At 42.8% G+C, this 25,642-nt stretch overlaps 1 protein-coding gene across 4 annotated transcripts in view; it reads left to right on the top strand.

Moving 5' to 3' along the window:
* Window positions 1-12,880, top strand: part of UAP1 (UDP-N-acetylglucosamine pyrophosphorylase 1) — a 39,538-nt gene extending 26,658 nt beyond the window's left edge. Inside the window, exons 6-12 of one of the 4 annotated variants that reach the window (XM_040460909.1) lie at window positions 2,838-3,031; window positions 3,943-4,083; window positions 5,136-5,324; window positions 6,433-6,483; window positions 10,983-11,049; window positions 12,302-12,417; window positions 12,627-12,880. In XM_040460909.1, the coding sequence (XP_040316843.1) occupies window positions 2,838-3,031; window positions 3,943-4,083; window positions 5,136-5,324; window positions 6,433-6,483; window positions 10,983-11,049; window positions 12,302-12,394 (735 nt within the window). In that variant the 3' untranslated portion in view covers window positions 12,395-12,417; window positions 12,627-12,880. Of the gene's footprint in view, window positions 1-2,837; window positions 3,032-3,942; window positions 4,084-5,135; window positions 5,325-6,432; window positions 6,484-10,982; window positions 11,050-12,301 lie in introns of all 4 variants that reach the window. The other 3 variants (XM_040460910.1, XM_040460908.1, XM_040460912.1) reach the window with 3 other exon arrangements.
* The last annotated feature ends 12,762 nt before the right edge of the window (window positions 12,881-25,642 follow it).

Here is a 25,642-nt window from a genome sequence, read left to right as displayed (position 1 = left end):
CGCTTAACCGACTGCGCCACCCAGGCGCCCCGACCTCTCTGTTTTAATACTGTATGAGTATCTGCACTGTATTGTAAATGGTTATTAAATTATAATAGAAACAGGGCATTTTAAGTAGCTGAGCCTTAAAAAAAAAAAAACAAAAAAAACTAGACTGTATTTCTGACTTTGCTCCGCTTGGTGTCACTCTTCCTTCTAAAACAGAAACTTTAATTTTGCTGCTCTGGGCTTCAGGTCAATTTAAATTCTATAGGATCCGAGTGGTGAACCTGGAAAGAACCTCAGAGATCATCTCATCAGCCCCTTTGATCTCAGAAACGAGCACTCTGAGGCCCAGTTCTAAGTGAGCTCCAGGCTCAAGGTCATTCATCCCCATTCACAGAAACAGGATTAGAATTCACATTCCCCAACTCCTAGTTGTAGTATACTATCACATTATAAAACCAAACTCTTTGGAGTGATTACGTTTTTGCCGACAGCTTAAAAACCTTGAAATTAGATGTACTACTATTTGTGAGTATACTGGTCACACAGAGATATAGGTGTAACCTGTCCCTCTTCACCACCACCTGTGGGTTCTCCAGGACTCTCAGTCTTCCTGCTTAGTTCTGTGTCTGGAACATAATGCAGAAGTCACTCAGTGAGTGACTACGTAGTCAGATGGACTGCTCCGTTGTCAAATTGCGGTAAGACTGGGTGTATGTTAAAAACTTTTAGAAATGGCAGAAAGCCTTTATGTAATCTGCCCTCCCACCCTTTTTGTTTTAATTGAAAATCAAGATGTCGAGATATATTTTTACGAACATCTGAATTAGGGAGTTATTCATAGTGTGGTAGTGGAATTCTTTTCATTACTTCTTTAAAAGGCTCCCGTCTTTGTGAATTCAGGAATTCAGTATTTTTCATGGAGTGAGAACCTTGAGAAAAGACTCAGAGCGGTGGTTTGCAGAAGCCCAGCGCTAACAGGGCAGGAACCATTGTTAACTGGAGGTCGTCACTCTGTAGAGTAGTTGCTTGAGCTTTGAGCTTGAACTTGGAGCTTGGAGTGGTACTTCAAACTCAGCTTTTCAGGATTTCCCTTTGAGAAAGTCAAGCAAACTTCTTAATTTTGTGCTGTATAACTTTCTGTGTAATGGAAACTGACTTTCCGTTTACGCAGTTTGCAAATGCATTCTTCTGTAATCTATACTTTTGTAATATTTGGAGGGTCAAGAGTTGTCATAGAAGTACATCTTTCACTGACAGATTAACGCTTGGGAACCATAAAGTGTGAATGTGCTCAGGTTTGTTCTCTATGGCTGGTCGGAGTAGGGGCACACAGAGGTGACTGGAAAATCTAGTGTGTGTGTGTGTGTGTGTGTGTGTGTGTGTGTGTGCGTGTGTGTGTGTGTGTGTGTGTGTAGGTTTAAATGGGAGCGAGAGGACTCTATTCCAAATTCCGTGTCTAGTGAGACCCCCAGCTGTGGAGGTGGTGAGGGTGAGGGGTTGATAGATTAGAATTGCACATAGGCCTGTGATTGATGGAAATCATTTTGTTGTATGTTTCCCCCCAGTGTAATCCACTTCCTTGGTAGAAAATTGAACAGTGTGCTCCTTTCAGGGTGGCAAACAGTGAAACCACACAGCGGACTTCCGTGCCCAGTAGCCCTGCCTCACCGAGCTAGACTCTGCGTCTAATTGCTGTGTAAACGAAGTCCTCAATGGTGGCTTTAGTTGTCTGGAGGAGACTGCCGCTGGCCGGGTTTATTTTAAGAAATCAATTGCGGAGGAAAAGTTTTAACTTTATTGATGTGGATTTCATGTATGCTTAGGATAGACTTTTTAGTTTGGGGACAGATTTTTCAAACTACTCCAAAGCATGCTGGATTGCTAGTTGAACAGGGCAGACAGCAGTATCTTTAAAACCTTCCCGTTGTTTGAATCTTCTGTCGGGTATTCATCTCATCTGAATCTTGATTTTATTTTAGCGCATCTCACACAGTGCTTAACGTAATTTTCTTCTGAACATTTCCTTTAGGTCAGTGATGTGTTGGATTAGGGTGGTGGAGCATCAGAATCACTTGTGAGGGTTTTTTTTTCCTTCTTAAATTACATATTCTACATTTCCCTGTGATTTAGGTATACACCTTTCAGCTCCCCCCAGCCGAGAGCCATTGATAGATGATCAAGTCACTGGTTTTCAAACTTTCTTTAAAGCATAGAATCAACTTCAGACAAAGTCTAACATGCAAAACAGATAAGTATTGGGCAGGCTTTTCTGATTGAAGTTGGAGCCAGATCCCAGTGACCTGCCTGCCTTGACGCCCCCTACCTCCTCGCCAACTCCTGGAAAAACAAGGAACATGCTGTATTCATGAATGAAAACAAAAGAAGCACCATTTTCAAATGAAATAATGATTCAGGCAATACAAAATGAGAGACCAAATGCCTTACGTTTGTATTAATGAATCCCAGAGAAATTTCATTTCATTTATTCTCAACCGTTGAGTGTCGTTAAGGGTAAATTAATTAAAATAAGGTATTTGTGGGGAAGTAGACTCCTCATTTAATTATTCCCAGTCAAATGTGATTTCCTCTGGGCTCTGTGTGTGTGACGGCATTTCTGTTCCATGGTTTAGTTAGGTGATAAACAGGAAGGAGATAATTTACTTCATTTCCAGTTGGACAGTACTCTGTCAAAGAATATAAAGATGGGTAGGTGGTGGTCTGCAGTTAGAGATTCCTTTTGACTTAATGCCTTAAAGACAATGTAAGCAAAACTGTAGATGTGGCTTTTGAAAATGGCAAATCTCGCATTTGATTATATTTCTTTTCCTGCTGCTGTCTTCCTTTGGCAGGTGGTAGAGAAAACGAACCCTACGGAGCCCGTGGGAGTGGTTTGCCGAGTGGACGGAGTCTACCAGGTGGTGGAATATAGTGAGATCTCCCTGGCAACAGCTCAGAAACGAAGCTCGGACGGGCGACTGCTGTTCAACGCGGGGAATATTGCCAACCACTTCTTCACTGTCCCGTTTCTGAGAGATGTTGTCAAGTATGAGCAAGATAGATTCTTCTGTCATTACTCAGGAACTAAGTCACTTGAGAAGGAGGAAGACACCCCAAGTCCTTATTCTGTGGAATTCATCTTCTCCCCTGAAGATCACCCTCATCAAGTGGAAATTTATCTCACATTGTTGTTGTTTTCACATATAGGGTGCACATCTCTAGGAGCCTGTCTGCCCTGCGTCTAGGGCCTCAGAATTCCTGCTGGTGGATGCAGGTCATCTAGTGTTGAAAAGCTGCCCACCCAATTTTAGCTGGCTCCCACACTAGCATTCAGGAACCAGTAGGGGAAAGAACCGGAGACCTGGGTGGAAACCAGCGTGGTGGGATAAAAGCATAACATCAGAAGCTTCTTTAATCCATCGGTCTGTTAAGGGAAGGACCTTCTCACTGTCTGCTTCATGTGGTAGCTTTTAGACATTCATGATGATGGTTTACTTCTCAAAAAGTTCCTGAGCTTTACTGTAGGGTATTGACTCCAGTTCTGTAATGTCTCCCGTTCCACTCTGCGCTTTGTAGCTGTGTTAGTTGATTTGTCCATAACAACTGTCAATCCTCATCTTCCCATTCCACACTTCAGGGGCTCTCGGTTGGGAAAGTTGGGGCAAAGAACAGAACCTTTTTTGGAAGACACGGAAACTGGGAGAGACATTGGTGTGAGCTGTGGTGTGTGCTCTTTAACGTGGAGATCGTTACTGGATTCTTTTAAAACTAAGGAGGTGGATAGGGAAATCTGTTCACTTCACATTTAAACATGAACCGAAACTTCCCAGATGCGCTTCACTTTGACAGTCTTAGCAAGGTTGTGGGTGCATTTGTGCCTGAGTGTGATTATCGGATTTTCTGGCATTTTAACTTCGGAAAGTGATTATGTCTTTTTTTTTTTTTTCTCCTACTCAGTATTTATGAACCTCAGTTGCAGCACCATGTGGCTCAAAAGAAGATTCCCTACGTGGATTCCCAGGGGCAGTTAATTAAGCCAGACAAACCAAATGGAATAAAGATGGAAAAATTCGTCTTTGACATCTTCCAGTTTGCAAAGTATGTTTTCAGCAGCACCAGTAAGATTAGCTACAGGTCTTGAAATGTTGCTTTTCACTCCGTTAGGCCAGGACGCTGTTTTCAGCAAACAGTCGGGAGCATGTATGTGAGGTGTGGCGTTGTGGCTGTGATTGTCCTGTCGAGACTCATTATCATTCTCTCAAAGCACCAACCTGGGGGTATGATTTGAGTTGCCTGTATGCTTTCTTTCTTTTTTTTTTTTTTTAATTTTAATGTTTATTTATTTTTGAGAGAGAGACAGAGCACGAGCGGGGGAGGGTCAGAGAGAGAGGGAGACACAGAATCTGAAACAGACTGCAGGCTCCGAGCCGTCAGCACAGAGCCCCACGCGGGGCTTGAACTCGCAAACCGTGAGATCATGACCTGAGCTGAAGCCGGACACTCAGCCGACTGGGCCACCCAGGCGCCCCAACCTGTATGTTTTCTTTACACCCGTTAGTCCATTGTCTGACTCTCCTGCAAAATTGTTAAATTTTGTTAAAATTGTCACTTACTTTGGTTAAGAGACTAAAAGGTTGAGCTAGGGAATTGGCCCAGTTTGTGCGTAGGCTGTCTTACTGACCTATGAGTACATGTTTCGGAGAACATGACTTTAGATTCTATAGCTCTCCATCAGAGATCACATTCGAGGCTGAGGTATGTGTCTCCGAATTTGGCCAGTGTACAAATGCAGAAGACGAATTAGCTGTATAAGATTCATCTTCCCCTGTGGGCTTCTAAGGCGTCTTTTTTTGCCTCCCCCTTCCCCACCCCCAGAACAGATACTCATGGGTTTTGCATTAAGATTTCTGACCTTTCTGACTTAAGATGAAGTGTTTTGTAGTTCGGGGTGAAAATAATTTCTCATTTTTGCATTGGAGAAAAGAATTCCAGCTTTAGTCTAGGGACGAGCAGGATTTCTTTCAGTGTTCGTCTGGAATCAGGTTAAGACCAGCTGTTGAGGACCAGGGCTTAGCTGTGTAGACAGATCACAGCTGTGTTTGCAGTTTTAAACTTTATGATAAAGTGGTTCCTGTATGGCTCCACTCCAGGAAGTTTGTGGTGTATGAAGTGCTACGTGAAGATGAGTTTTCCCCGCTGAAGAACGCGGACAGTCAGAACGGGAAGGACAATCCTACTACTGCGCGACACGCCCTGCTGTCCCTTCATCACTGCTGGGTCCTCAACGCGGGGGGCCACTTCATAGACGAAAACGGCTCTCGCCTCCCAGCCATTCCTCGGTAAGTCAGTGTCTGATCTCGTGTGTGTGGACGCTTCCTGGACTTTGTCTCTTCGGACCTTTCTCCTCTCCCTCTGACTGTTCCTAGCTGTTTTTTCAAAAAGCATAGTATTGACGTGGGCAGTTCCCAGTGTATGGTGGCTTTTGCCCGTTACAAAGAGAGTGATAGCTTTTCTTCCCATTAAAGAGGAATCACTTCTGAATCTTTCGTTTTGGATATGCGTCCACCATGTCCGTGTATGACTCTTGCTGAAGGGCGGTCAGGAGGGAATCCTGTTGGCATGCCATATGGGTAAAGCCCGCCGGGGGCACACTGCACCGCAGAGTGAGAGCACTGGTTGTTGCCACTCAAGTGCCTGTGGCCTTACTACTTGTGCCATCTGTGAGACTCCCCACCTGCCACTTCCCGCCAGAGACCCGCCACCCACATGCGACCTATGAGATGTCGGCTCGCTGCCCCTCCGACCGCGGCTCCTTCACGGTCACTGGGGGAGGCGCTGGGAAAGGAAGGGGGTGGCACTGGCATTCACTGATACTCAAACTTGAGAAATGTTTTGGGATTTAAAAGTTAGAAAAAAGAAGGCACTTTTAGCTATTTCAGTCTAAGAGAAAGCAATTTTAAGCTAACTCTTGAATTTTATGATCAAACCCTCACTGGCACCTAGAATTACCCCCTTCAAACTCATTTGATATTTGTGCACTTATGTACAAAACAGGCTGCCGTGTAATTTATGTTCGTAACGGATAAAATGGCCGGCTGCATGCTCAAAAGCACTAGAATGCCTTGGGGAACGTTAGAACATCCGCCAGCTGACTGGTCCGTGAGCGTGTTTTTACCAGCAGGGCCGGGGCTGGGCTGTATCGCAGCCCAGAGCCACGTTCAGGCTCTGTCTCGTCAACACGTTTGCTCTGTGGCCCGTCAGTTGTCCTTCATGCTTCGTCGCTGGCCGTTGAGTTTTTTTTTTTTACCCCTTCCAATTTCCTTTGCCAAGTTTATAATTTACCATACATCGACATGCCTTTCAGTCAAGTATGTTTTGCATTTCCACTTCATTGTTATTGTTTGATTTGTTTTCCATTCCCATTAATGCTTATTTATTCCTACATAGCAGTGCTACAAATGGGAAGTCAGAGACCATCACAACTGATGTCAATCTCAAGTAAATATCCCAGCCTGCCCGCAGTGCATGGTGACGGGGCTGTGCTTCCCTCCATACTAACTGGCGTTTGTAGCTTTAGTGCTCTGCCCTTTGGTGGTCCGGGGCGGGTGGATGGTTGAAGCTTTGGTGGGGGTGTCCTGCGCTTACTTGGTGGCCGGTATCTGTTGGGATGACACTAACTCAGAGTCTCCGTGCATGCTGGCAGTGGGGAGCATGCTCTACTAGAGAATCTGACGTGGATGTTTGAGTCTGTAGTGACAGATCCACTAGTGATGGGTAAGGCCTTGGGCAAGTTCCAGGCCGGGAGAGCAAGTTGAGACCCCAGCATCAGCTAGATAAGAAGAGCATTCTGAAGAGGTGTCTCACTGAATTGGAGATGTGCTCTCAGTATAAAGCTTGCGGCCTCCGATGTATCTGATGGCTCTTAACATAGAGAAAACTGTTCTTTTAGTGTTTTCTCATACTAACAGCTCCCTTCCGTGTGTTAATTTTGTGTGTTAATTTTAGTCAGTTCTTATCCTGCGCCCAAAGAAAGAAGCTTTTTGTCTGAATGGCAGATAATTTGCAGCTAGAAGTAACACATATCCTCTCTCATTGGGGTATTGATAGCGTTTGCAAAAGCCATTATCCTTATAGCTAAAGAGGCAGTCTGGTGTTCTTGCTACCTCTGAGAAATTATTTAGTTAGAAGTTTTAAGCGTTGAAGATAATTTGGGAAACGTACAGGGTGGAGGATCTGGAGATGAGAGTTATCTGAGAAGTAGCCACGGGTGGGGGGGATGCCTGGGTGGCTCAGTTGGTTGAGCGTCCGGCTTCGGCTCAGGTCATGATCTCACAGTCCGTGAGTTCGAGCCCCACATTGGGCTCTGTGCTGATAGCTCGGAGTCTGCTCAGATTCTGTGTCTTCCTCTCTCTGACCCTCCCCCGTTCATGCTCTGTTTCTCTCTGTCTCAAAAATAAATAAACATTAAAAAAAATTTTTTTAAAAAGAAGTAGCCACAGCGATGTGATATCTTTTTTGTCCTTGTGGTTGTTTTTCCTTTTTTTTCTGCCTGTGTCACTCACCTTTTCCCTATGGAGATGGGTCCCTGTCGGTGTCGGTGTCTCCTTGCCCGTAGACAAGGAAGTGGGATCACAGATCTGGCTAGTTTCTTATAGGAACCAAAGGTGACTATTGCCCTTCATGCCTTTGGGAACCAAGATGCAGAACACTGTGTTATTTTCTGCCCCATCCATCATTTTTAAAATATGGAAGCAAGGTGCTTTTATTTTATTTATTTATTTTATTTTATTTGTTTTAAACGTTTATTTATTTTTGAGACAGACAAGCAGGGGAGGGGCAGAGAGAGAGGGAGACACGGAATCCAAAGCAGGCTCCAGGCTCTGAGCTGTCAGTGCAGAGCCTAATGTGGGGCTCGAACTCACAAACTGTGAGATCATGACCTGAGCCGAAGTTGCTCACTTAACCAGCTGAACCATCCAGGCGCTGCAGGAGCAAGGTGCTTTTATAATTTAAGGAATAGATTTTTGACCCAAAATATCTTTCTCACTGAGCCACAGCCTTTTTTTTTTTTTTTTTAATGTATATTTTTTGAGGGAGCGAGAAAGAGCATACACACACAAGAGGGGCAGAGAGTGAAGGAGGCAGAGGCGTTGAAGCAGGCTCTGTGCGGAGAGTGGAGAGCCCGACGTGGGGCTTGAACTCATGAGCTCAGTTCATGACCTGAGAGATCATGACCTGTCCCAAAGTTAGAGGCTTAACCGATTGAGCCACCCAGGTGCCCCGAGCCACAGCTTTTAACCTCAAAAAGTGAAATAGTTTCTTAATGACAGAGCTGAAATCAGCAGCCAGCTACCTCTGTTGAGATACAAATGTTTTAAACACTATTTCTTGTTTGGGTTCTTTTATATAGTACTTGTCTCCCCAATGATGTCCTTTTAGTCACTTGTAGAATAATTAAAATGAAATCAAAGTTGAGCCCCCAATGAGATCGCGGACTTAGAAATAAAATTGTTCCTGCTGAAATTCTTCTCTCTAAAGGGTGTCCTCGAGTAGAAAAAGATTACTTGTAAGTGAGAGGTGAGGAGGTATTTTGTATAAAGGAAACAGCTGGGAGATACTCTGAAAGAATGGAAACAAGGTGCTGAGTTTTGACCAGGTGACATTAGTTCTAGTTTTCATCTTAACCCCTATGGAGCAGTTAGTTACCAAAAGTACTCTTGGCCAAAGACTTTAGGGAACAGTACTGTCACTGGTTTAAGTTGCCGATCTCCTGCGATTTTGCATTTGGTGATGGGAGCTTCTGTCTTTCCTCCTTCTGGGCATCCAGCTTTATTCAAAGTGGCTTTCTTTTCTTTGTGGTACGTGAAGAGAAGTTACATTTAGGTCAGCTATGTGTTCCTTGGGTCCAAAACCACCTTCTGATCGTGGCAGACGTCAAATTCCTCATGGGTTCTGGTGGGACGGGGCTGTTGTGTGCCTCTCATCGGTGAGACGGGTCCTTGTTTTTCCCATATGGTTTAATATGACTCCGAGCTGCCCCAGAGGGTCGGGACCAGATTTCTTGAGCTCTTTTGATAGAATCTGACACAGGTCTGGATAGATGTGTGCCCCATTTTTTAAGTTCGTCTTTTCTCCAAATTAGTCCGTCAGCCATCTACCTCCGTACTTCGTTTATTCGTTCAGCCAGCAAACCTTTGCAGGCCTACTCACAGACCTTCATTACTGCAGTAGTTTTCACAAGAGAAAAGAGTCCTTTCTTAAGCCTACTGGGAGGTCAAGATGCATAAGAGTTAAGTAACATCATCAGGCAGTGTGTGTTAATGTGTTAAATGTATGACATAAGTAATTATTATTTAGGAGGCAGTGACTTAGCAGATGTCTCTCATATATATATACATTTTTTTGGTATAAATAAATGAGAGCAATCACTACGAGATGCAGTGGTCAAGGGAAGGTTGGGGCTTGTGCTGAATCTTGGAGGATGGGTATAATTTGGATAGTCCAGATTTTTATTTGACATGGTTGAGAATGACTTGGAATAATCCAAAGTGTGTGCAGCTGGCTGGTTTGAGTGAAAAGTAGTAGGGCAAGCTGGAGAAGGATCTAGAACACCTTGAACTCAAGCCACATGGTTCTGTTTCTTTATTTTTAATATTTATTTGTTTTTGAGAGGTCACAAGTAGGGAGGGGGCAGGGGGTGGGGGGACAGAGGATTCCAAGCAGGCTCTGTGCTGACAGGCTGGCAGCAGTGAGCCCAAGGTGGGGCCCAAAGTCACGGACTGTGAGATCATGACCTGAGCTGAAGGTGGATGTCCACTCAACTGACTGAGCCACCCAGGTGCCCCCACATGGTTCTGTGTAGAAAAGGAAGCTTGGGCATCGCCCTGTGATTTTGACTCCACCAAAGCTTCGGATACATATTTGGTAAAACAAAGGAAAGCTGCCGTTTGAGGTTGTGAAAGACTAGTTTTTGTGTGCTCTCAGTCCTGCCGGTGGAAAAACCTAGAGAGAGGTCTCATGCCTTTAAGCATATTAAAAACATTGCTTATTGACTTTTACATTAAAAACTTTAGAAACTTTTAGAAACTCAGGATCGAGTAGCTATATATGTTAGAATGTGACCTAGGGGAAGCAAATGGTGACTTTGGCCTTGTCTTTGCTTGGGTTGCATTCTGCCTTAGCTCTTGGAAAAGAGACTTTGGTGAAAGTAGCAGAGAAGCACTTTGAAACATCAAATGAATCAGCTCAGCTAATCCAGGAGGTTTGGATTGCACGGAAAATGTATACCGGGAAATAACTGACCTTTAGAACAGCGCTGTCCAGTAGAACTTTCTGTAGTGAAGGAAATGTTCTATGTCTGTGCCATCTGATTGGGCAGTCATTAGCCATTCACAGCTACTGAGCACTTGAAATGTGGGTTTTGTGACCAAGGAACTGAATTTTAGAATTTTAGTTAATTTCAAAAATTTAAATTTAAGGAACTGCATGTGGCAGGTGGCCAATGTATGTTGGATGGTACAGCTTTAGAATGTTTGTCCATATTAGTACTTACTTGAGAGTACTTAACTCTCAAGGTCGTGGTCAGGATTAAGGTGAAATATGAAGGAGTCAGAGTGCTTAGCGGGCCTGGACCGTAGTATATATTCTATAGTATATAGTGCATAAATAGTCCCTTCTTTATGACATTCAAACTTAACCATGGTAAAAGATGAGATGTGCGTTAGAGGGACACGTGTAACGGTACAGGTGAAGTGCTTTGAAGATCTGCTGGTAATTACTGGCCTTCGCCCCCCATAGCGTCTTCTGGACCATGACAAGTTCACGTTCCCTTAATCCTCAGGGAATCTGGTGGCCATCAGGATAGCGGCTGTTCTGTTTGCTTAACTGGGAGAGTTCGGTTATCTGCAAGCTTCTCAGAGGGAAGGGGTGGTCTGTACTTTCACTCTGGCAGTAACATGAGAAGCAGAACCTTCAACTTGTCTGCTTTTTTTTCTTAGCTTGAAGGATGCCAATGATGTACCAATTCAGTGTGAAATCTCTCCTCTTATCTCCTATGCTGGAGAAGTAAGTCTGATTTTCCTTTTCTTCTTATTCTTTGAAAAGTAGGATTCTGATACTGTTTTTATTTATTTATTTTTAACTAAAAATGTTTATTGTTGAGAACGAGAGCATGTGCGCGAGTCGGGGAGGTGCAAAGAGAGAGGGGGACAGAGGATCTGAAGGGGGGCTCAAACTCAAGAACCGCGAGGTCATGACCTGACTTGAAGTCGGATGCTTAACCAGCTGAGCCGCCCAAGCGTCCCTGATTCTGATACTATTTTGTGTTTAAGTGTTCTGCCCTGCTCATCCTGGGAATGAGAAAAGAGGTTGCATTTGTTCCAAATTCTTCTCTTTGAGAATTCCTGTTACGGCTTTGCGTCTGTCCCACAATGGGGTTAGTTGCCACAGAATGTTTAATAGTCCATTTCATTTACACATTGAAATGCGGTGGTCTTTGAAAACAGTTGGCTTTTTTTTTAAGATAAGTTATCCAGCTCTTTTGTTTTTTAATTGAAATATAGCTGACACCCAGTGTTGCATTGTTTTCAGGTGCACAGCTTGTGAGTCAGCAGGTCTGTACGTTCTGCTGTGCTCACAGGTGTAGCTGCCGTCTGTCACCATAGGGCACTACCGCCGTGCCCTTGGCTGTGCTCCCTCTGCTGGACCTTTCATCCCATGACCTACTTCTTCCATAGCTGGAAGCCTCCACCTGCCACTCCCCTTCACCCATTTAGCTCCCCCCCCCCCAGCCCCCTCCCCTCTGGCCACTGTCAGATTGTTCTCTGGATTTGGGGGCTATCTGGCTTTTTAAAATGCAGTGCACTTTTTTCTCCCAAAGGGTGGTTTTGTTCGTATACTTGGTACTCTCACTTTCAGAACTGGGGGATTTAGGGGTTCCTACTCTTCTAATAGGTGATATTTTTCCTGGAGACCCTTGTCAGATTGCTTAGCTCCAGCATCAGAGACAGCCACATTGCTGAGAAAGTTGACTCTGTTGGTTGATGATGATAGGAAGAATGATTAACACCTTACTTACTTCAAGAATTATAATCAGAGTCATTTTCCTTTCATTGTTATTTGTTTTATGCTTCTGTAAATTGGTCAGTAAGCTCAGTTTAAAAAGTATACTAAGTAGATTTTTACCGACTTTTAAATTCTGCATCTCAACCCCACTTTTTGGCATCCATGCTTTAAATCTTTGGTATAGTCACGGCGTCCTGCATCGTATGACTAGCGCCTGCCGGTTTTCTGTGTTTCATTCCAACCCTTCTTTCAGGGAATAGAAAGTTACGTGGCAGATAAAGAATTCCACGCGCCTTTAATCATTGATGAGAACGGAGTCCATGAGCTGGTGAAGAACGGCCTGTGAACTGGAGACTAAGTTCCACCACAGTAAGGATAGCTTTTACTTTTGAGAGAGCAACTGTGAACCTCAGGGCCTCTCCTGGAATACTCACCCGTGAATATCCACGGGGTTTCCTTTTGCTTGTTGAACTCTTGCAACTCCCGCGTGTTCCCCAGGATCCAGATGACTGAACTCCAGAAAGCATTTTTATGATTCTCAACTCACTGAAGGTCTTACTTCTATTTTTCAATTGTAAACTTTGTTTTCCGAGCCAAGGAAGACGTTGGCCAACCAGGAAATTTCCTACAGCTGGGGCATAGTCAGGGTGTTCAACATCACTGTACTTGCAGCTGGAAACATTTGTTTTTGAAGTTGTACATAGTAATAATATGGCCTCGTATGTGTCAAAAGCTTTCTACGGTACTAAAAGTGTGTTTTATTTTATCAGAAATTAAATTTTTTTAAGAAAATAATTGGACAGTCAAATAAACTTTTCTTCCTGTCTCTGGAGTGGCATTTGTACCTTGAGGAAATTATTCTGCTAGAAAAACATGAAACTTGGGAGAAACGTGGCCATAAGGCAGAAAACCAAATTGGCAGTTCCAGGAAATTGCAGCCTTGTGGTATTTATTTATTTATTTATTTATTGATTGATTGATTGATTGAGTTTATTTTGAGAGCAAGCGAGCAAGGGAGGGGCAGAGAGAAGGGGAGAGAGAGGATCCCAAGCAGGCTCCGGTGTGTCAGCATAGAGCCTGACATGGGGCTCAGACTCAACGAGCCCATGAGATCGTGACCTGAGTGGAAAATCAAGAGTCCGACGCTTATGACTGAGCCGCCCAGGTATCCCCGCAGCAGCAGTTTTTAGATGAATGTTTGTCTTCGGACTTCATCCTCCTGTCACTTTGTAACAATGACTCTGAACCAGAGACGATTTGCTGCTTGGGAAGGCCTTCGGCAGTGTCACCACTGGGAGGGTGGCGGGGTGACACCGGCGAGGAGTGAGCGAGAGGGACCAGGGATGCCGCTAGACTCGCAGCGCACAGGGCGGCCTCCTGCACCCAAGGGTGATCTGGCCCACGATGTCAGTACTGTGAAGGCGGGGAAACCTTGTTTCACGTCATTGGTTTGTTCTCTTTTACCCACATACTTGGTAGCTGTCAGGAATTCAGAAGAACACGGTTCTGGTGTTTCCCCAGACGAGTTAATCACTAGAATGCAGGTTTTTTTCTTTTTTTCTTTCCATCTAGAGGATGAGCAAACAGAGGTGGGTCCTTAAGATATGGGGCATAGTTCAGTGGCCATTAGGAAGGGTTCTTGGGGCGCCTGGGTGGCTCAGTCGATTAAGTGTCTGACTTTGGCTCAGGTCACCATCTCACAGTTCATGAGTTTGAGCCCCGCGTTGGGCTCTGTGCTGGCAGCGTGGAGCCTGCTTCTGATTCGCTGTCTCCCTCTCTCTCTGCCCCTTCCCCCCACCTCGCTTGCTCTCTCACTCTGTTTCTCAAGAATAAACATTAAAAAAAAAGGAAGCGTTCTCTAGGTCTAAGATGGAGTTTGCATGAAAATATTGAGCTCTATAAATGCATTTTATAGAGCATTTAAGTCTTGACCAAAGCATAAAATTTAACATCTGGATAAATGAAAAATTCTAAAAATTAGGTCTAGAGAAGAAATTAGTAAATTTTATCTTTTACTGACAAGTGGTCACAAGATGGAATATTATAGGTGGGGCTTTTCTCTAAAAGAAATTTTAAGAATTACTTTTTTAAAGAAAGTATGTAATACATATTTTTTTAATGTTTATTTATTTTTGAGAAAGAGACAGTGAGTAAGGGAGGGGCAGAGACAGAGGGAGACAAGAATCTGAAGCAGGCTCCAGGCTCTGAGCTGTCAGCACAGAGCCCGATGCAGGGCTCGAACTCACAAACTGTGAGATCGTGACCTGAGCCGAAGTCGGATGCTTAACCGACTGAGCCAACCCAGGTGCCCTATAAAGTATGTGATATTTATATCTATCTAAATTTATTTTTTGTGCTAAGGTCTAGATAGTGTGTCCAGCATATTTTTCTTTCCTTTCAATAACAGCCCAGTTTTGCTATTGTTATCCATTCCGTTTCTCAGATTTGTGAGGTTTGAGTTCTCCGTCAGAACGAGCTCCGAGTGGATTGTGAGGACAGAACTGCTCAGTGTTAGCACCTGAATGGTACGCTTCATTTCCTTTTTCCTGAACCTTCATCTGTGGTTTCCTCTCTCCCCATCTTTAGGCTCCTATGGCTAATTTCAGGAAGGGGAGGATGGGCAGGATGGGGGTAGTGGTGTTACTGGAGAGGAGCGGCAGCTGAGGGACACTGGGTGCAGTGAGAGCAAAGGGTCTGGGAGCCACTGAGCCGTGACGTTACGAGGTGGCTGCATTATACACCTTTACAAGTCCTTGGTAAATAATTGTTCTAATTCAGAAAATACAGAATTGGGTAAAATGGTTATAAAAACATGAACTAGACTCATTTGGCAACAGTGTGGTAGAATTTACATGAGAGTTAATAATCACTTTGAGTGTCATTGAAATCACCCTTGCAAGTATGCTAATAACTTTACTGATAGTCACAAATGAACATATAAGGCTGTGTTATTTGAATATTTGATTTTTGTTCCTCAATTTCCCTCTTGCTTCTTGAAATTGATGCAGTTTTGGTATCTAAAAAGGAATTACTAGGGATATCTACAGAAAGATGAACAAAAATAATTTTATGTTCAATCTAGCCCTTCTTTTCCCCAGTTTGAATTGTTATTGGCAACAACGTGGGTTCATTGCTAACCGCAGCTTACTATCTGCAGTGTTTCCTCTTGGTGATTCATCACGGCACAGTCAGATCTCAGTTATCTAGGTAAAACGAGGCGAGGACAAACACATAATCCGAGCGAGTGACTAAAACACAAGCCATTCAGTTGGCTTGGAAGTGTGGTTTCCTACTAGACGAGACTGATGCTTTTGCAGTTCATGGCCCTCCAGAGAGCCCCAGTTTGGGAAAGGCATGCTGGGAAGTGATGGAGTGAGTCAGCCAGTGAGGGCTGAGTGCCTGTCACATGCCCAGCACTCCCTGGGATAAAAGCACAGAGCCCCCTCCTTGCACGGCTTGTGTTCTGGTTCAGGGGATAAAAGTAACCCCCTTAAATAATGCAAGGATGATTTAGTACTAAAATGCAAGGAAGCAAGGTCAGTGGGAGGTGAACAAGGGTCATCGTTATGGACTGGAGTTTGGTACAGCAGAACTTCTCCACGACAAACCCTGTTATCTTGAGAGAGGGGATGTTAGGGTCAGAAGTTTCTGTTCCAACAAGAAGACATACCTTAATAGTTCTACCATGTCTTATGAAAAACCAGTGAGGTTTTTACTCATCAGAACCATGTTTCGCTCATAGTAAGCTCTCAAATAATTTGGCTCTGATTCTATTGGATTTATTTGCCTTAAAATCAAACGTGTATTGTGATTCAGATATGGATTATTTTTTTTAAATTTTTTTTCAACTTTTTTTTTTTTTTTTTTTTTTAAATTTTTGGGACAGAGACAGAACATGAACGGGGGAGGGGCAGAGAGAAAGGGAGACACAGAATCGGAAACAGGCTCCAGGCTCTGAGCCATCAGCCCAGAGCCTGACGCGGGGCTCGAACTCATGGACCGCGAGATCGTGACCTGGCTGAAGTCGGACGCTTAACCGACTGCGCCACCCAGGCGCCCCCAGATATGGATTATTAATGGGAGTTGGTGATTGTGGGGAGGAGTTACTTAGCCGCATCCAGTTGCCAGGTGCTGTCCAAGTTGTAGGGTTAATGAGCAGACCTGTAACGGTGATTTTTCCAAGTGTGGTCCCCTGACCGGGTACATCATTGTCACCTGGAAACTTGTTAGAAACACACATTCTCAGAATCGCTCCGTGATGCATTCGTGGGTGGGGCCTAGAAACTTCTATTCTGACACGCCCTCCAGGTGATTCCGATGTATCCCAAAGTTTGGGAACCATTGCTCTAAGAAGGCTAACCAAAAGGTCAGGGGCAGTACCAAAAAGAACATACCCTAGGGGAAACAGGCCCGTGTGTGTAGAGCAAGAATAGGGAAAGCCAGAAACCAAACAGATCTGGCTTAGGTGAGCTTTATTCTTTAAAAGACGGAGGGAATGGTGGCGGTGGTGGTACGAGTGGAAGACGGAGCTAGAGAGACCTGACCTGGACGCTTGTAATTGCGAAGGACGATGGTTTCTAAACCCTTTGGATTCTCTGGATTGCTTGGAGAGATTTAAAAACAAACAAACAAACAAAAAAAAAACCAAAAACAACTCCAGTTCTAGAGATTGTGATTCTCAGTCTGGTGGAAGGCCTGGGTACCTAATTTGTAAAAAAACACTGGATGACTCTAGCAAGCATTTAGGAGTGAGAATCACTGACTTGCGGGTAGAGACTTAGCGAAGGGTGAGGGGAACAAGAGTCTGGCTTTGAAAAATCAGACAAGGGAGGCCAAAGATGAAGAACATATCATTTGAGAGGGAGAGCGCAAACAGAAGCACCAACAGGTGGGCAGGGCCAGGGAACATGCATCCTGAGGACGATTCGACTTTGCAAACGCCTTAGATTGCTAGAAAGAGCCACCCTACACTGGGCTCTTCCTAAATTTTATCCCTCTCCAATTCAGAGCGTTTCCTCCAGCTAGAGTGAGGGTAGTAGGGGAAACAAAGTTAAGGAATAATTTGGTTTAAAAATAAGAGTTTCAGGGGCGCTTAGGTGCCCCTCAGTCAGTTGAGCGTCTGGCTCTTGCTTTTGGCCCCATTCACGATGTCACAATCGTGGGATGGCGTCCACATTGGGCTCACACTGATTGTGGAACCTGCTTGAGATTCTCTCTCCCTCTTCTCCTCTACCCTGCTCGCTCACCCTCTCTAAAATAAAAAATAAATAAAAATAGTTTAGTCTGAATGAGAAATAAAAAGTAAAAGTGTGGTAAGGTGGTGGCATCATGGGTGGGTTTTTCCTCTGTATTTCATAAATTTTTGGATGATGCATTCTTAGTAATTTTATGATAAAAAGTTTTATCCTTTATAAAGTCTCAAAGGATGAATAAACCAAGGGTATTCACATTGACCAGTTAGGTGCTTCTGTGAGAGAACTCAGAGGTAACATTGGCTGTGATGAGGTCTGCAGAGTGTAGACGTACCTTCAGATAACGGAGTGTGGACAGTGCACCATTGGAATGTAAGGCACCGTGGTCTTTGTATGCTGTTATCTCTGACCTTGGCCATTACTTGGAGCTTCCTCCTTTGCAATGCATGATAATGTCTTAATTTGGAGGGACGTGTGAAGCAAATGTCTGGTACGAAAGCCTTTCTGCGAGGCTGAACAGGAGTCCTCTGGTGGAATATACGAAATCAGTATCTGCCTACTCCCTCTTAAAGATGAGAGGCTAAGAGGCTTGCCAGAAGATCAGTGAGTCAGTGGTGACACCAAATATGTTTATATAGACATAGTGTTTTCAAACTTCTGAACCGAGTTAGAAGACAACGTAAGAACAGAAAGTCTATTATTATAGTTGTGTGACTCACTGTTTCCACATCAGCTCTCTTATTTCTATCTCAGTAATTCTACTTCTCAGAAAGTGTTCCTTCTTAGATTTTTTTCTAGTGGGCACATTTTTTTGTTTTGTTTAGTTTTGTTGTACAGAATGATATGTAGAACTCGTACATATTCTATACAGCAAAATAGAGACTAACGTAGGTGATGTGTATGAGATCGAAATGGGACTTGATAAATTTCCTTTTAAAGTTTAAAATTTCTCCTAATTTATGTACTTCTAAGAGGTCTGAAACTTGACAGAGAGATTATTACTATCATTTTTTAAAATTTTTACTGAAACTCTAGTTAGTTAACATACAGTGCGATATTGGTTTCAGGAGGAGAATTCAGTGATTCATCACTTACATGTGATACCCGGTGCTCATCACAAGTGCCCTCCTTAGTACCCATCACCCGTTTAGCTCATCCCCCACCCACCTTCCCTTCAGCAACGCTGAAGTTTGTTCTCTGTATTTAAGAGTCTCTTAGGGTTTGTTTCCCTCTGTCTTCTTCTTTTTCCCTTTCCCATATGTTCATCTGTTTTTTTGTTAAATTCCACATATGAGTGAAATCATATGATATTTGTCTTTCTCTGACTCACTTATTTTCCTTAGCATAATACACTCTAGCTCCATCCACATTGTTGCAAATGGCAAGATTTCATTCCTTTTGATGGCTGAGTTATATTCCATTTGTGTGTGTGTGTGTGTGTGTGTGTGTGTGTGTGTGTGTGTACGTACACATACGTACCATGCCTTCTTTATCCATTCATCAGTTGATGGACATTTGGGCTCTCTCCATAGTTTGGCTATTGTTGATAGTGTGGCTGTAAACATTGGGTTGCATGTACCGCTTCGAATCTGTATTTTTATATTCTTTGGGTAAATATCTAGTAGTGCAATAGCTAGATCGTAGGGTAATTATACTTTTAACTTTTTGAGGGACCTCCATATTGTTTTCTGGTGTGGCTGCACCAGTTTTCATTCCAACAATCCAAGAAGGTTTCCTTTTCTCTGCATCCTCGCCAACACCTGTTGTTTCTGGTGTCGTTAATTTTAGCCATTCTTACAGGTGTGAGGCGGTATCTCATCATGGTTTTGATTTGTATTTCCCTGATGATGAGTGATGTTGAACATTTTTTTCATGTGTCTGTTAGCCATCTGGATGTCTTCTTTGGAAAAGTGTCTATTCATGTCTTCTGCCCATTTCTTCACTGGATTAATTGTTTTTTGGGTGATGAGTTTGATAAGTTCTTTATAGATTTTGGATGTTAACCCTTTACTTGAGATGTCACTTGCAAATATCTTCTCCCATTCCACAGGCTGCCTTTTAGTTTTGTTGATTGTTTCCTTCAGTGTGCAAAAGCTTTTATCTTGGTGAAGTCCCAATAGTTCATTTTTCTGCTTTTGTTTCCCTTGCCTCTGGAGATGTGTCTAGTAAGTTGCTATGGCTGAGGTCACAGAGGTTACTGCCTGTGTTCTCCTCTAGGATTTTGATGGTTTCCTGTCTCACATTTAGGACTTTGATCCATTTTGAATTTATTTTTGTGTATGGTGTAAGAAAGTGGTCCAGTTTCATTCTTGTACATGTTGCTGTCCAGTTTTCCCAACACCATTTGAAGAGACTGTCTCTTTTCCATTGGGTGTTCTTTCTTGCTTTGTCAAAGATTAGTCGACCATATAGTTGTGGGTCCATTTCTGGGTTTTGTATTCTGTTCCATTGATCTATGTGTCTGTGGTTGTGCCAGTATCATATTGTCCGATGATTACAGCTTTGTAATGCAGCTTGAAATCCGTAATTGTGATGCCCCCAGCTTTGCTTTTCTGTTTCAGGATTGCTTTGGCTATTTGGGGTCTTTTGTGGTTCCATACAAATTTTAGGATTGTTTGTTCTCACTCTGTGACAGATGCTGGTGGTATTTTGATGGGGATTGTGACAAAGACATTAAATCTCCTGAACATAACATAGTGAGTATCAAGTAAAGATAACCATGGCTAATACCTTACGATGGCCCTTAACCGTGTGCTGGGCATTGCTTGAAGCACTTTATCTACATTGTCTCATTGAATCCTTACTACTTTCCTATGAAGTGTGAGCTTCTATTGTCCAGTCCATAAACTAGTAAGAAGCAGGGCTGGAAATTGAACCCAATGTCTGAATCCAGAGGCTTACTCGTTTTCATTTTTTTTTATTTAAAAATTTTAAATATACACAATAATAGAGAACAGAATAACAGCCCTCTGTTACTTAGTTTCTAACAATTAACTTTGGCTAATCCTGTTTCATTTAATTCCCACCTCCAATGCCCCCATGGAATTATTTCATAATCAGTTCAACGTGTTGGATGTAATACTGCAGTATACATCTAAGAGCTAGGGGTGTGTGTGTGTGTGTGTGTGTGTGTGTGTGTGTGTGTGTATCCACACAACTTAAAAACCTTAATAATTAATAATGATTCCTTTTGTCATCTGCCATGCATTGAATGTTTGTGGTCCCCCCACCCCCGCCTCCAGTTCCTATGTTGAATGCTAACCCAATGTGATAATATTAGGAGGTGGGTTGGGAGGTGATTAGGTCACGAAGGTGGAGTCCTCGTAAATAGAATCAGTGTCCTTATAAAAGAGACCACGAGAGTTCCCTTACCGCTTCCACCTTTGGAGGATATGGCAAGATGACCACCATCCATCTGTGAATCAAGAAGCAGAAACTCACCAGACACCAAATCTTCCAGTGCCGTGATCTTGGACTTCCCAGCCTCCAGTACCGTGTGAAATAAAGTTCTGTTTGGAGTCCCTCAGTCTGTGACATTTTTGTTATATCAGCCTGAATGGATGAAGATGTCATCTGATATGATCCCACGAGTGTTCAAATGTCCCCAAGTATCACATAAATGCCTTTTTAGTATTGATTTATTTGGATCAGGGTTTAAAGTCCACTTAACTGCTTTTGTGATGTTTCTTACATGGTTTTAACTTGTGCATATCCTTTTTTTTTTTTTTTAATATTTATTTCTTTGGAAAAAACTGGTAATTTTTCCAGTCTTGTAGATTTTGGATTTCATTTCCATGTTAACATTTTCCTCTATCTTCCATATTTCTTGAAAATTAGTTGTGTCTGAGGCTTGATCAGATTCAGATTCATTTTTTTTTCCCCATAAAAAACACTTTCTAGATGGTTCTGTGTATTTCCTATTGAATCTCACTAGAAGGCGTGTGTCTGTGATGTGAAGATTGGCTTTTTTTTTTAATTAAAAAAATGTTTATTTGAGAGAGAGAGTGAGAAAGTGCAGACGTGAGTTGGGGAGGGGCAGAGAGAGAAGGAAAGAGAGAATCCCAAGCAGGCTCCCTGCTGACAGTCCCACATGGGGTTTGAATCCACAAACCACCATGAGATCATGAGCTGAGCTGAGGTAGAGTTGGGACACTTAAACGACTGAGCCACCCAGGCACCCCTAATTAGCTTTCTTAAGGATTGTTTGTTCTGCCTCTGTAGGTATTGTCAGCCCGATCCAGCCATTATAAAGCCCCCTCCAACCTTTCATCTAATGTCTTAGCAGCTACTGAGTCTTGTTTCCAAGATCCATTATTTCATTAGAGGCTGAAAAATGAGATTTTCCTACCACTTCTTTTGTACTGATTAGCAAGAATTCTTTATAAAGAAACATTTCCATCGTTTGTTTACCTAGTACAGCAAAAACAGTATAAATCCTTGAATCTTTAAAAAAAAAATTTTTTTTTAATGTTTATTTTTGAGACAGAGAGAGACAGAGCATGAACAGGGGAGGGTCAGAGAGAGAGGGAGACACAGAATCTGAAACAGGCTCCGGGCTCCGAGCTATCAGCACAGAGCCCGATGCGGGGCTCGAACCCACGGACCGTGAGATCATGACCCGGGCTGAAGTCAGACGCTCAACCGACTGAGCCACCCAGGCGCCCCATAAATCCTTGAATCTTTACCAGTTTCCAGAATAGTGAGCTCTGCCCCAGTTCTCTCCAGAGGTGGCCAGTGAAGCCCTCCCTAATCCTGAATATTATTATGAACTCAGTGATTTTTGATGGTTGATGTGTTTCCATGCGTTACAGTCATTATTAGTTTGGGCCAGTGAGCCCTTTGAATTGGCTCCTGTGTCCTGACATAACTCCAGTATTTTTTTGTAGCTTCTTTATGTTTTAGGATCAACTTAAACATTTCCAGCCCTATTCTAGACAGATACTTGTTTTTTTTGAATACCGATTTAGATGTTTTATAAAATACATTTATGAACTAATTTATTGTGACACATTTTACTTTTCTGACTTCAGGGGAAACCTTGCAATGAAAATTTAGATTTGTAAATCCAAATTTACTTGTGAAATCAAGCCTACACTCTTGGACTGAAGGACTGAGACTACATTCTAGAAAGATCCAGTCTGCTCTGGGATGAGAGTGTAAATAATGACTGTAGTTAGGGGATGTGCCAGGCGTCAGTTTCTAGGAACTGTGGTCCTCACACTCCTGTCTCTGTGCTCCCAGAGTCTGTGACTCAACCTCATGCAAATTAAGTGTGGATGATTCTTACACACGCCACAGGGGTCACCTTTAAATGAGAGAAGTACTCAGTGGTGCCCGCACTGGAAAGAGTCCAACTTGCCAAAGGAAGCCATTTCTCCAAGAAGCTTTGGTTCCTTTTAATAGGATATGGTATTTAGATACTATAACGTGGGCACTAGGAATATTTATTGCCAGAGGTTTTAGGCCTTTTTACAGGACCAAGCTAAAAAATATATTAAACATTTTTTTTTTTTTTTTTTTAGAGGGAGAGAGCATGAATAGGAGAGAGGGGCAGAGAGTGAGAGAGAGAGAATCTTCAGCAGGCTCCACACTTAACGTGGAGCCTGACAGGCTTGATCTCAACCAAATCTCAGACCATGTCCTGAGCCAAAATCAAGAGTTGGACACTTAACCAACTGAGCCACCCAGGTGCCCCATTTTGTTTTGAAAACAAACAACAACAACAAAAAAACGACATCAGTATAAACTGATAATTCCAATTTTTAAAAATAAGGTACTACTTTGATTTTGTTTGTGTCTCTTTTAAGCTGAAAATATTGGTTCCTAACAATGTAATTATTTATTTTAAAAATATTACTGTGATGGTTAATTTTGTGTGTCAACTTGGCTGGGCCATGGTGCCCAGATATTTGGTCAAATGTTATTCTGGATGTTTCTCTGAGGGTGTTTTGGATAACTAACATTTAAATTGTTTGACTTAGAATAAAACAGATTGGCCTTCACTATGTAGGTGGGCCTTATCAAATCAGTTGAAGACCTTAGCAGAACAAAGACTGACCTTTCCCGGGCAAGAAGGATTTCTCTTAGCTGATGGCCTTTGAACTTGAATTGCAACACTGGCTCTTCCCTGAATGTTCAGCCTGCCAGCCTACCCTGCAGATTTTTGACTTACATTCCATGAGCTAATTCCTTAAAATAAATTTATATACTCACATCCTGTTGGTTCTGTTTCTCTGGAGTTTAAGGGAAACTTATTGTAACTTCCACTTCTCACGAAGACAGAATAGACAGAGGCTGGATTTGCCCCTCCCAACTGATAAACCAGAAAAAAATAAATGAAACAAGGGCACAAAAGACATTGGACATAAGGCAATGAAGGTCTGTGATCCCTGGAAGACAGGGCACAAATGGAACAAGCCCTATGGTTGCCCCAGCTTGCTGCCTGGAGAGAACTTTCAGGCCATACCATAACACAGAGGAACCAGGAAATATCTGGCAGTCTCCCTGCTTTGAGAGGATGGAGGTAGGAGCTTGGGGAAGCCAAGGTGGCTTAGAGGTCATAGGGTAGCATACTAGAGAACAGAGAGGGTGTGCAGAGAAAAGGCTGGAGATCTGTAAAAGCACTCCTTTGAATATTCAGTTGAGTGTGATCAGCATACATGTGTGGAAAGAAACTATTTGATTCCACATATAAGTGGAATCATGTGGCATTTGTCTTTTTCTGTCTGAATTGTTGAATCACTATATTGTGCACCTAAAAATGAGATATTGTCTATCAACTGTACTTCAAGAAGAAAAAAGTTTTTTAATGGTAAAAAACAAAACACTTGAGGCTGAGGAAAAACTGTTTGAAAAAAATAGAACAGTGTGTGGAGTGGAAAGCCTCGTAATTCACAGGATGTTGGGTAGAGTACTAAGAAAGGGCCTACCTAGATTAAATGCGGTTCCTGTCCAACCTAACAAAGCTTAAAAGCAAGACCTGAAAGGATCAAACTTCCTGTGTAATGGTGTCTGCATTACTATTATTATTATTTTTAAATTGCTGAAAAGAGCCCCCTTAATTTTTTTTACAGTTTCTGGGGATTAGGAATCCATGGAATGGCTTAGCTGGATGGTTCTGGCCCAGGTTCTCATGAGGTTGCAGTCAGTCAGCCAAGGTGTCAGTCATTTGTAAGCTTGACTAGGGCCGGAGAATCTGATGCTAAACTCACTCATTTGGCTGTTGGCAAAAGGCCTTATTAGTTCATTTGCCATGTGGGCCTCTGCATAGGGCAGCTCATGACATGGAAGCTGGATTTTCTCAGCGTGAGTGACCCAAGCGAGAGAGAGAGCAAGCAAGATAGAAGCCACCGTGTCTTTTATAAGCTAATGTGTCAGAAGTGATATAGCAACTCTTCTACATTATTGTATTGGTCAACTCAAGAGAAGCAGAGGTAATTGGGCTGATCATCTTAAAGGCTGGCTACCACAAACATAGGTATAAAAGTCTTTACAAATTTTTAGCAAGTCAAATCCAGTGATCTATAAAATGGATGATGTACCACAACAAAGTGGAGTTTATCCTAGAATTGCATGGTTGACTTAACATTTGAAAATTAATCCGTGTAGAAGGAGAGATAAGGAGTTTCCCAGACAAAAAGAAACTAAAGGAGTTTGTGACCACTAAACCAGCCCTGCAAGAAATTTTAAGGGGGACTGAGTGGAGAAAAAGAGAAAAGACTAAAACAACAAAGACTACAAAGGACCAGAGAACATCATCAGAAACACCAATTATACAGGTAATTCAATGGCGCTAAATTCATATCTTTCAATAATCACTGAATGTAAATGGACTAAATGCTCCAATGAAAAGACATAGGGTATCAGAATGGATTAAAAAAGAGAGAGAGATCCATCTATATGCTGCCTACAAGAGACTTATTTGAGACCTAAAGACACCTGCAGATTGAAAGTGAGGGGATGGAGAACTATCTGTCATGCTAATGGATGTCAAAAGGAAGCTGCTGTAGCTATACTTACATTAGACTAACTAGATTTTAAATGTTATTTTTTTTTTCAGTGTTAGAGAAAGAGACAGAGCATGAGCAAGGGGCAAAGAGAGAGAGGGAAACACAGAATCTGAAGCAGGCTCCAGGCTCTGAGCTGTCAGTATAGAGCCTGACATGGGGCTTGAACTCACGAACTCATGAGATCATGACCTGAGCCAAAGCCAGATGCTTAACCAACTGAACCACCCAGGCGGCCATCAGTAAAACTAGATTTTAAAATAAAGACTGTGGGGCATCTGGGTGGCTCAGTCAGTTAAGTGTCCAACTCTTGATTTCTGCTCAGGTTTTGGTCTCACAGTTTATGAACTTGAGCCCTGCATCTGGCTCTGCACTGAAAGCATGGAGCCTGCTTTG

The sequence above is a fragment of the Herpailurus yagouaroundi genome, unplaced genomic scaffold (genome assembly GCF_014898765.1).
Source record: "Herpailurus yagouaroundi ecotype Mexico unplaced genomic scaffold, PumYag 253, whole genome shotgun sequence".
Lineage (NCBI taxonomy): Eukaryota > Metazoa > Chordata > Mammalia > Carnivora > Felidae > Herpailurus > Herpailurus yagouaroundi.
The sequence above is the reverse complement of the archived record's forward strand: the minus strand, read 5'-3'. Positions and strand labels throughout refer to the sequence as shown.